We start from the raw sequence: 10,081 nt of genomic DNA on the forward strand, positions 1-10,081 counted from the left end.
CATTGATTTTTTTGCCTTTCTTCACTGCAGCCAGCATGGTTTCCAGTGTCTGGCACAGAAGGAACAACAGAGTCAACAGGCATTTTCATCAAACATGTTACCAGCATAAGATTCTTAAAAGACAAATTCATCCCCTTATACATGACAGGCTCTGTCACACACACCACCACAGACTGCTGCCCTTCAGCTCCCTGTTCTTCTGCAAGGAGAACTTCAGTGCCAGTGAAAGGTGTCCAGATACCAGAGCAAAGGCCTTGTTACCCAAACCAGGTAACTGCAGATACCTCAGCACCCAGAATTATTGGGGAGTTGATGTGATCCACTCAGCTTTGTCACAGAAAGTCACCAAGGAAGCCATTTACACCAACTGTAGATGGATTTTGTGCATCTTTAAAATGTAATAAAATATGCTATTCTGAAATGCCACTGCCTACATGGATCTAGGGAAGGAAGGGCTCTGCAAACTTATTTAATGCAATGAGAAAAGCCATTAAATGCTAATAAAGGTAATGGAGTTTCAGCTCACCACCTATGGTAAGGAGCTCTCACCATCTCTAACTTGGGTTAACTGCTGCTCATTTTTCTAAAAACCCCTCCTCTTCCCCAAGTATTACTTCCTCAGTATTTCTGTTTTTTAAATTTAATTTGAGGCTCAGACAAAAGACCACCATGCACTTCAAGCCAAAGCAAAAGTTTTACTTCTTTCATCTTCCAAAGAAACTGAAATGGAGGCACAGCAAGACAACAACAACAAAATCTCATCAGTGCCAGAATCACTGCTATTTTTTTTTTAGCCATGGCATTGTTTGATCTATTGAGTAACAGTGGCAGAGGTACTTTGAAATGACTGCATGTGAAACTGGGGTTCAGACCAGCAACCCACAGGCAGCTCCCTCTTCTCCATGTGGGGGTGACAGACAGATTAAAGTTCACAGTTCCAAGAACTACACAGAAGAGAGAACTCTACACCATTTGTTGACATGTAATTTTGCTAATTCAGTAGCTGTGAGTTATGAAGTGAGATCTGGTCTATTATCCTCAGCTACACTGCTTAGGCACAGGGAAACTGCCTACCCTGAAAAAGAAAGGAAGTGGCACAGTGCACTTAGCTCATAACTGGATGGAATAGCTGGTTTGCCCATCCCTGTGGCTCTCAGAAAGGCCAGGTGCTTTTGTGTACATTCCTGTCAGGGCTGGCAGGCAGTGGACACACAGGGACATCTTTCTTGTGCTTTTTCTTCCCCGAGTTCAGCTTCAATTGTTCCCTTTGTACCCAAGACACCCAGTAACCAGTGAGCCATTACATCCTGCCCCAGTGCACAGCCCTGAGCTGTTCAGCTTTGCTGCTGCCTGAGGTGATGCAGGAAAGCTGCTGAAAGCAATGGGAGAGAAAGGCCCTGCCCAGCAGTAAACAAGCACTGCAGCTCACTGCAAGCACGCCACCTGCCTGGAACACAAGAGGCTGGAGAGACTGCTCTTTGCTGCAGCTCTTAAATGCCTTCATCAAAAATCCTGTTCTATTCCTTTTCAAGCACAGCAAGCACACTCAGGGAAAGGTACCACCTCCCTTTGTCTGACAGGAGTGAGTGGAAGGTGAGTACCTAAGGGATGGCAGCAGTGATGAACTGCAAGGTGTATGTCCTAGGAAAACCCCTAAACTTTGCTTTAAGGTAACACTGAGCAGTCACCACGGGTCAAATTCAGATCCAGGGAGGTGGGTTTAACTTCAGCATGTACCACAAACCACGCCTCCAGCTACCACCAGCCAAATTCAACAGAAACAGAGCTCAAAAGGCAGCTGAAGCCACACCTTATCTGCGTGTTTGCTGTATCAGGTGGGTAGTCAGTAACAACAAATGTTTTTAAAGTAACACCAGGCAGCACATGACACACTCCCTGTCAAAAAACTCACCCAGCTGGGCAGAGCACCCTTCAGAGAGCTGACTTCCCTCACCCTCACTCACACCTGGTGATACCAACTCACCTTCAGGCCCCTCTCGTAGCGCCGCACTTTGGCGCTCTCCCCCGAGTCCCTGGCGTTGGAAATCGCCGTCCTGTAGTCAGCAATCCTGCCCTGGAGCGTCTGCTGCAGCTCACTGGTAACAGCAGGAAGTGAGGAGGTCTCAGAAAAAACAATAAAACAAATCAAGAAAACTTATTTCATCCAGCTAGATGAGTTTTCCCACCGCACTGAAAAGCAAACACTCCTCTTCTACACACACACACACACACTGCTGTGAAGTGAGTGCAGGAAGGAACAGCCCCTGAAACAGAGGAGTGTTTGTGCTGGGCTAACGGGCCCTGCATCCACCTCTGGGCTCTCTCAAAAGCCCCACAGAGAAGAATGGGTGGAGAGACTTGGGAAACTCTCACTCACAGAGTAATTGGAGCCATGTGGTCGGTGAGTAGGTGAGGAGAACACTGAAGCCTCTCAAACCCCACACAACAGAGGGTGTGAAGAGGTATTTTGGCACAAATCTTGACTTATTCTTTTCTTATTTTTAAACCATGCTAGTTTGCTCCCTTCTGGGCTTCAACCTGGTTTTACAACAAGAGCTCTTTTTCCTCCTCCTACAGCCTGGAATTAGTTCAGTGACAAAAGCAGCCTAAGCAAAGTCATGAGCAGCTATTTAGAAACTCTCAGCCACAGAGACCCTGCAGATGGCTCCTGATGTAATTATTACCATTATCTCTATAGAAACCCTCTCAATCTCATTTACTAACAGGCCCAGTGTACAAGGCACTGGAATCTGGCACACAACAGAAACATGCAGTGACTGAATAAAGGATTTGACTGCATGAGGACTGACAAATTAAACTCAGACAGATAATGCTACTGAGAAAAACCCCAAAACTATTGAGTTATAACATGTGTCACAATTTTAGCACAATGCTCAAGACTCTTAGGGAGAAGATACGAACTCTGGAAGCCTGCACTGCAGTCTGCATGCTCCTATGTATAATGAGGGACAAGACATGCTTGTTTCCAATTGTTTACCTCTTTAATTCTATGGTAACATCAGAATTCATCCTTGGAACAAAGCAAAAGGATCACCTGCACTCATACAGCACTGCTTTCCATGGAGGAAACAGTAATAGTAGTTTTTTCTTCCTTGGAAGACAAGGCCTCCCCAGATGCTTGACAATGACCCCCACACAAGCCAAGTGACAACAGTGATTCAGCAAAACTGCCAGAAACACAAAGCTCATTCCTACCTGTGACTGCAGTTCAGGTAGTTCATCTTCTGCTTCAGCTGGGGATGGCTCTGTTGCTGTCATTTCATCCTCACAGCTTCCTGCCTCACCTTCTTCCCCCAGAACTTCTTGCAACTCTGCCTAAGGTAAAAGTAAGAGCCAACAAAAGCCATTTCCTCAAAATCTTCTCCGTCCTCAAAAGACAAAAATAAAATCAACTCTGAAGTGTCAAAAGCTTTGGATGGATCTTGAACCCAAGTGAAGAGTCGGAAGATCTTCTATCCCAGTCTTTTTTAAATTCAATTTTATTTTTTATTATTAATTTAAACTGGTTCCAGATACCACTGAAAAGCCACACTGCAGCCCCAGGATCACCACACAAGTTTGTGGCTGGAGATCTGAAGCCAGAGAAGTTCAGAGAAGTACTTTTACAAAGATTATGCAAACCTAAATTTCAAATTTCCAAAAAGCCTCTACTAGCAATGGCAGTCAAAACTACTGCTTAACACTCCTTCCCTAAACCCTGCCAGTTAGATGAGTCACTGAAACAATGAAGACTTTCTTGAGGTGTTCTCTCAGGCCAAGCACTGCTTGAAGCAGAAGCAAAATGGTGGCAGACATCACTTTAAGGAGACTGTCCCTGCCTGTCCTTCATCAGCTGACATGGAATGGGACTCCTGCTCTTCCCTCAATTCTCTAAGACCCCACACATATAAATGTTAGGAAACTCTCTTTGCTGTGCAGGGGGATGGATCCTGCATCTAATGGTGCTTTCGCAATATTTTAGCTTCTCACCAGAAAGTTAACAGACATTTTTGCTAAATGCAGTTCTGTTAAAAAAATATACAAAAATACATACTAAAACTCTTTGCTAATAGTTATGCATACCAGCAGGTCTGTATCTTTCTCCAAGTCCTCATCATCTGCATCTTCCTCTTCATTCAGGTCCTTCATACACTCTGCAGCCATCTTCTCAATATGATCCATGGGCAGAGGAGCTGCAAAAGGAAATCCCAAGGAGCCATAAATCCTAAGGAACAGCCATACCAGTTAACACTGGGTATAAATCCTGAAGGAGCTGCTACCAGCTGAAAGAGCAGTGCCCTCCCTCCTGTGCCCCCTTTATTGCACAGTGTTGTAGGCAACTGAGAGCATATTGATGGATAAAAGGCAGAGACTGGGAAGTGAGCAGCCAGGAAAAGCAGCACTGCTGTTTCTGCTATGACACTTGAGGCAGGCACTAAGGCACTTGCACATTTTCTGCACTGCTGTCTCGTGATGATGAGATTTAGCCTTCTCCAAATTTTTCTTGGCTCCTTCATTTTGCAATTTTGCTTCTGGTCTTCATCCTGAAAACTCTACTTAACTCCTCATTGCTGAGTTCTCATCTGTGCTTCATCCTGTGCCAACCACATCTTTCTAAACTATCAACTTCCTCCACATGCTCTCCAAGGTGAGGTTGTTTGCCCACAAACCCCAATGGTCCACGTAAATGTTTCTGATACTTCCCTATGCAGACTCATGACTGTGACTCACCAGTGGCAGTAAAAGCTGCAGAAAATACAGATCTCCAGGACAGAGCTTTACAGTCAATTTAAATGGATCTCATTCACTCCCTGCATTTGCTGAATCAGCTGAAAATTAACCCAGGTACAAAACTGTTTCTGTTCAAATAATCAAACTGACCCCATGGGTGCTTCAGTATTTGTATCAAACATGCTGCTCGTAAGTTTGACCCTTAGCAAAACTTGGACTGCAGGCCATACCCAAAGGCAACTGGCTGTGCAGAAAACTGCAGCAGAGGCAAAAACCCTAATCAACCCTCCTCAGATGGTTTTTCAGCTCTAATCCCGTGCAGCAAGATGAGGCCACAATTTCAAACACGTGAGTGGCTGCCCAGCTGGCACTTATCAGAGACAGCAGGGATCTCTGGGCTTAAGATGTTCCAAGAGTGCAGCTTTTGCTGGAGGAGGAGGAGGCCATTCCCCCACACCCATCAGGATGTAATCCAGGAGGGAATTACTGCACCTGGTGCTCAGCCAAGAACCAAGCACATGAGTTGCACTGGATCCCTTTTTCCTGCCTTTTCCCAGACAGGATCTGTTTGTCCCCTGCCCTCACTGCAGCTCCTCCTCTCCAGGCAGTGACCTGCCTGCACCCTGCCCCACCTCTGCACTGGGCCAGGTCTCAGGAGTGCCCAGTGCCAGCTGCTCATCCTCCATGAGCTTCTAACCCACACACTTCCAACTCTAACAGGAAAACAGAATAGCTGCACATTGCTTTGGAAAATCCTTTTTTAACCACACATTTAGAAGGCACAGTAAATGTTAGGCATAGTAAATGTTGATTTTGCACTGCCTGAAATTTTATTTTCCTCTTATGAATAAAAAGACTGAAACAACAAAATAAGTGACATGAGGGTGAGAGGGATGAAAAGCTGACAACAATTCAAGAGCTCCTGATACACAGATTCACCCTCAAAACATTATCCTGCAGGTTTTAACCATGAGTAACCTATGTCCAATGGCAGAAGTTCTGCTATTATGCCTATTTGCACAATTGTGCTTATTAGCTTTAAGAGTTCACTAAAATTTTGAAATGTGGAGAGTGGAAATTATTTGGAATTTAGTTTCAGATACAAACATCTCCTTTGTCTGTCACCAGCCACCATGTTTATAGAGTTGTCTTGCCTAAACATTTCAAAATTCTTCATTTCCCTGCTGCTCTGTGTGAAGACCCTTCAAATATTACAGGGAAATTATTGCAGAGCTGCAAATAAGGCTGGAGAAGCACTATCCCCTCCTTCCTGCACTTGCTCACACACCTGTAGGTCCCATTTTCCTTTCCCCACCTCAAGCACTGGATGCCACCCCAGCCCTCAGACAGGCAGGGAGCAAACCTGGTTCAGCTGAGAAACTGCCACAAGAACTCAGGTTCATTTTGGCAGAGGAGCTCCTGAAGCAGCTCAGCCTGCAGCTCCACAAACACAGACATGCTCAGAGGCAGAGCATGCTCACTGAGGGGCCCTCACAGCAGCAGCAGCAGCCTTGGCTCATGGCAGATTACAGCCAGCCTGAAACCACTGCAGAGCTGCATGCAAACACCACCAGACAAAATTAACACACACTTCAAGTATTAAGAATGGTAACAGTCCATTCCAAGAGACTCTGTAACCTGCATAACACAAGCTACAGGATTCTCCAAGTGATTGCTTCAGTATTTGCCTCTGAAAATGGGATTCAGTTTTGGTTACAGACTCCAAGTAACTAAAAATATAATGCTCATTATGTAAATTCATTCTTCAAACAAAAACACAAGAACAACCACATGACAAACAACCCACCCTCCACAAGAAACATAATTTCCCTTCTAAAATCATCTAGTGCCTACTACACCTTTTTATGACTTCATATGCTAAAAAAGCATGTCTTAATTTAGTCATTAAATGGGCCAGCCACCAGAGATCTTTTTCATATATCTGCAAGAGCATCAACAGAAAAAAACTTTTACATTGTTTGTGGAGTAACAAATTAAACCTTTCAAAGTAAAGAGCAGTTGCAAATTCAGTTTCTACCAGTGATAGAAAAACCATTTTAGATAAATGTAAAGATTTTTTTAGATCAATTTAACAAAGTTAAATTAAATTCAGATACTTTAACTTACTTTTCCCCTTTGGTTTCGGTTTTCCTTCTTTCACTTTTCCTCCTGTGATAGCAGCAAGCTCTGCCTCAAGGTCCCCATCATCCTCACCTTCCTCTGCACCCAGCAGCATCTCCTCAGGATTGAAATCCACAAACAGCCCCAGCTGGAGCCAAGGGAAAATAACAATACAAAATAATAAAATATCCTACAGTTAGAACAAAGATGACACTCAAAAACATCACGCTGCATGGATTATTTAGATATTTTCATGCATTCTGAATCCTGTTCATTTTTTTTACAGCCCACTGTCACACCACTTGTAGTACCACAACAATGCATACCAGGCACCCATATCTGGTGTAAAGTACATAAATCTTAACACCCCACAAATATCCCTTTAAAACTCTACACAAACCATCTCTTAAAATCAATCCTGTTTAACAGTCTGACATAACAAGGTAGAGTAAAATGTTTGTTTTACTGAGCCTCATGGAGCAGATAGCATCAGGGAAGTTCAGGGCAGTGCCTCTGTAAAAGCTGAGCTAAAAAATATTCACTCATGGCTCACACACAACAGGTCTGACATGTGCACACTGCAGAGACTTCACCCTTATCTCTTGAAGAAGCTACATTTATAAACTGTTCTGTCTTCTTCTTACATCAGTTTCTAAATCCCAGAAACAAACACAGCCATTAAAACCCAGCAATGCCCACAATGCACTGGAGAAAACCATCAGAACTGGCTGGCACAGATCATCAGCTGAGAGATAACATCTCAGGGAGCAGCATTAATAACAGTAATCAGGATATGGCAGTAGGGGTTAGCACTCTCTTGTGGCAAAACATTCCAAAGTTCAGCAAAGGAATCTCTGGGGTCTTAGTCCAAAAGGCATTATTTTAAAATGTCATTTCATCACTGTTTTTGTGTTTCTGGTTAAGATACTAACTGCCCCAGGAAAATAAAAGTACCTTAAGTATGCTCAGATTTTTTATGAACATGAATGAACAGAATTAGATTCATCCTATGAAGTAGGTGAAGCTTTCCTCAGACTTTTCCAAAGCACAAGCCCTTACTGATCCCGCCATGGCCAAGGAGGCAGCACTTCAGCTTCTCTCCAGCACAGGAAAAAACATCAGCTGTCATTATTCTGAGGTGAGCAATCTCCCTCTGTCCTGAGGATCTGAAGTGCTGCAAGAAGCTGCCTGTCAGTTTATAAATTAATGTAACAGTTTTTTTTTTTTAACCCAGTAGGAATCAAAGCACTGGTGGCTACTGCACTGAAAGATTCTGTGCCCCTCTCTGGACCATTTTATAATCCCAAGGGAGAATGTGAAACACAGCTGAGAAACACTGGTTCAAAGGACCAGCAACAGCACTCAAACTCAGCAGCAGTTTATTTCCTAGCCCTGCTCCTGCCCTTGGCATTCCATAAGGCACTGGGCAGATCAGTCAGCCACCCTCTGCCTTATCCATCTCCCAGCTGTACAACAAAACTAAAGTTGCACACTTGGCTAGAACAGAAGGAAGGTGAGGACAAGACTTAAACAGGAAATATTTACAACAGCAATGTAAAGATTCAAGTTCTATGGAAGACACACAGGCCTTTCATCAATGTACAGAACAGATGAGGAGCACACAGGACCTGTTCATTACCACACTGCAAGGGTGGACAGTGAAGCAACTGCAGCAACCACAGAACTCAAGAACACAATTCAGCAGTGTTCAGTTCTAGCTCCAAGTTCCAACCCATTCAAAAAGGAACATTTCAAATGAAATTAGCAGTATTGAAGCAATGTTTAATAAAACAGAAAAAATAAGTTATAGAAAGCTTGCAGTTGATATAATACACAACAAAAAAACATTTTAAATTGAATTAATTTGAAAGCGAACAAGCCATTTGTTTCAAGAAACACTTATCTATGATGTAAGACAGGCTGAATAATTAACTGTATTGAATTAGAAATTAGTAAAATATGTTAATCAGATCCTCGAATTACTCTCTATCTTTTCAGAGTGAGGTTTCTTTTTTTTCCCCAGAAGGAGGAAAACTATTTTCACCCTTTATCTTCTCCCCTCAGACGAACTAAGTTATACACTGTCTCTCTCACAGAGAAATGCAAACTTTCACACTGCAGCCATAGTGACATTATGGATCAGTAACTACAGCACTCTGCCTCCGGTATGAGAACACTGGTTCCTAAGAAATCACCAAAAGAGAACATCTTAGCTATTTTTTCTAATAGCCTGTAACAATCCCTTTTCACATTCCTCTACTTTCTTACCGGTTATTCCACCTGTTACTTCCCTCTATTCTTCAAAGGTTTCTGAAATTCCATTCTGGTTCTAACATGTTCATTAACTCTAACTACAGTGTTTTTCCCTCAGTTTTCTACGCAGAATTTTGCCCCGATTGTATTTCTAATTTTGACACTGTCGCCTGACTTTCTACACCTGCCAACCATGACTAATTATTGTTTCTCTCCACAAGACTTCTGAAACTCCATCCAAAGGTAAATAAGTATGGAAAAAAATCCTCAACACACAGACACAGCTAAACTCACTTTTATCTACAGGAAAGGGGCATATCAGTCTATCTGTTACATGAAAATATGACTATACAAAGGGAAATTAAAATTAACTCTCTTGTTTAGCACCTTAATATTCTCCCATATATGCCCTTTAATTTGTTACCTGATATTCTGCTGTTCTTATTTCTGTTTTCTTAGCCTCCGCAGAGTCACTGAAGTTATTATTAAATCTCAACATAGCTGGGCTAAGAAAATACTGTAAGCATGAGTCATGAGGTCTCATGCAAAGATTACAGCATTACAACACTGTGCCTTCCCTGCAAGACCTCCACAGCTGCCTATCAGATATTTACTTGAAGAAGAATGCATTAAAGAAGGAAAACAGGCACCACACAATCTAATTTTCTCCATGATCCCGCAATGCTATTACCACATGGGAGATCCTGCAGGAAAACAGCAGCGAGAGGTCTGAGCGAGACTATCCCGAGGAGCAGAGGGAGTGGGAGGTTTCCCTGCCTGCTCTGCCACCACATCTCCCTGGCCCTTCGCCCTCCTTACCTGCTTTGCAACTGCAGCTCCCTGGCCCTTTGCCTGAGGGCTCTTTTTAGGTCTTCTGCCAAGCATGTTGGTTCATGAATTCCAGAGGGCTGTGTCTCTATAGGACTGAGAGCACACGGAACTTAAAGTCAGCGCCCTGCCCGTGTCAAGGCAAAGC

General features: G+C 43.3%; 1 protein-coding gene across 1 annotated transcript in view; it reads right to left on the reverse strand.

Annotated features, from left to right (window-relative positions):
* CC2D1B (coiled-coil and C2 domain containing 1B) overlaps positions 1-9,990 on the reverse strand; it is a 27,900-nt gene extending 17,910 nt beyond the window's left edge. Inside the window, 7 exon segments of the mRNA XM_031058566.1 lie at position 1; positions 3-49; positions 1,985-2,122; positions 3,217-3,336; positions 4,084-4,193; positions 6,859-7,000; positions 9,925-9,990. The exon segment at position 1 is cut by the window's left edge and continues 208 nt beyond it. Coding sequence (XP_030914426.1) covers position 1; positions 3-49; positions 1,985-2,122; positions 3,217-3,336; positions 4,084-4,193; positions 6,859-7,000; positions 9,925-9,990 — 624 coding nt within the window.
* Positions 9,991-10,081: the final 91 nt, after the last annotated feature.

This window comes from Geospiza fortis, unplaced genomic scaffold (genome assembly GCF_000277835.1).
Source record: "Geospiza fortis unplaced genomic scaffold, GeoFor_1.0 scaffold396, whole genome shotgun sequence".
Classification (NCBI taxonomy): Eukaryota; Metazoa; Chordata; class Aves; order Passeriformes; family Thraupidae; genus Geospiza; species Geospiza fortis.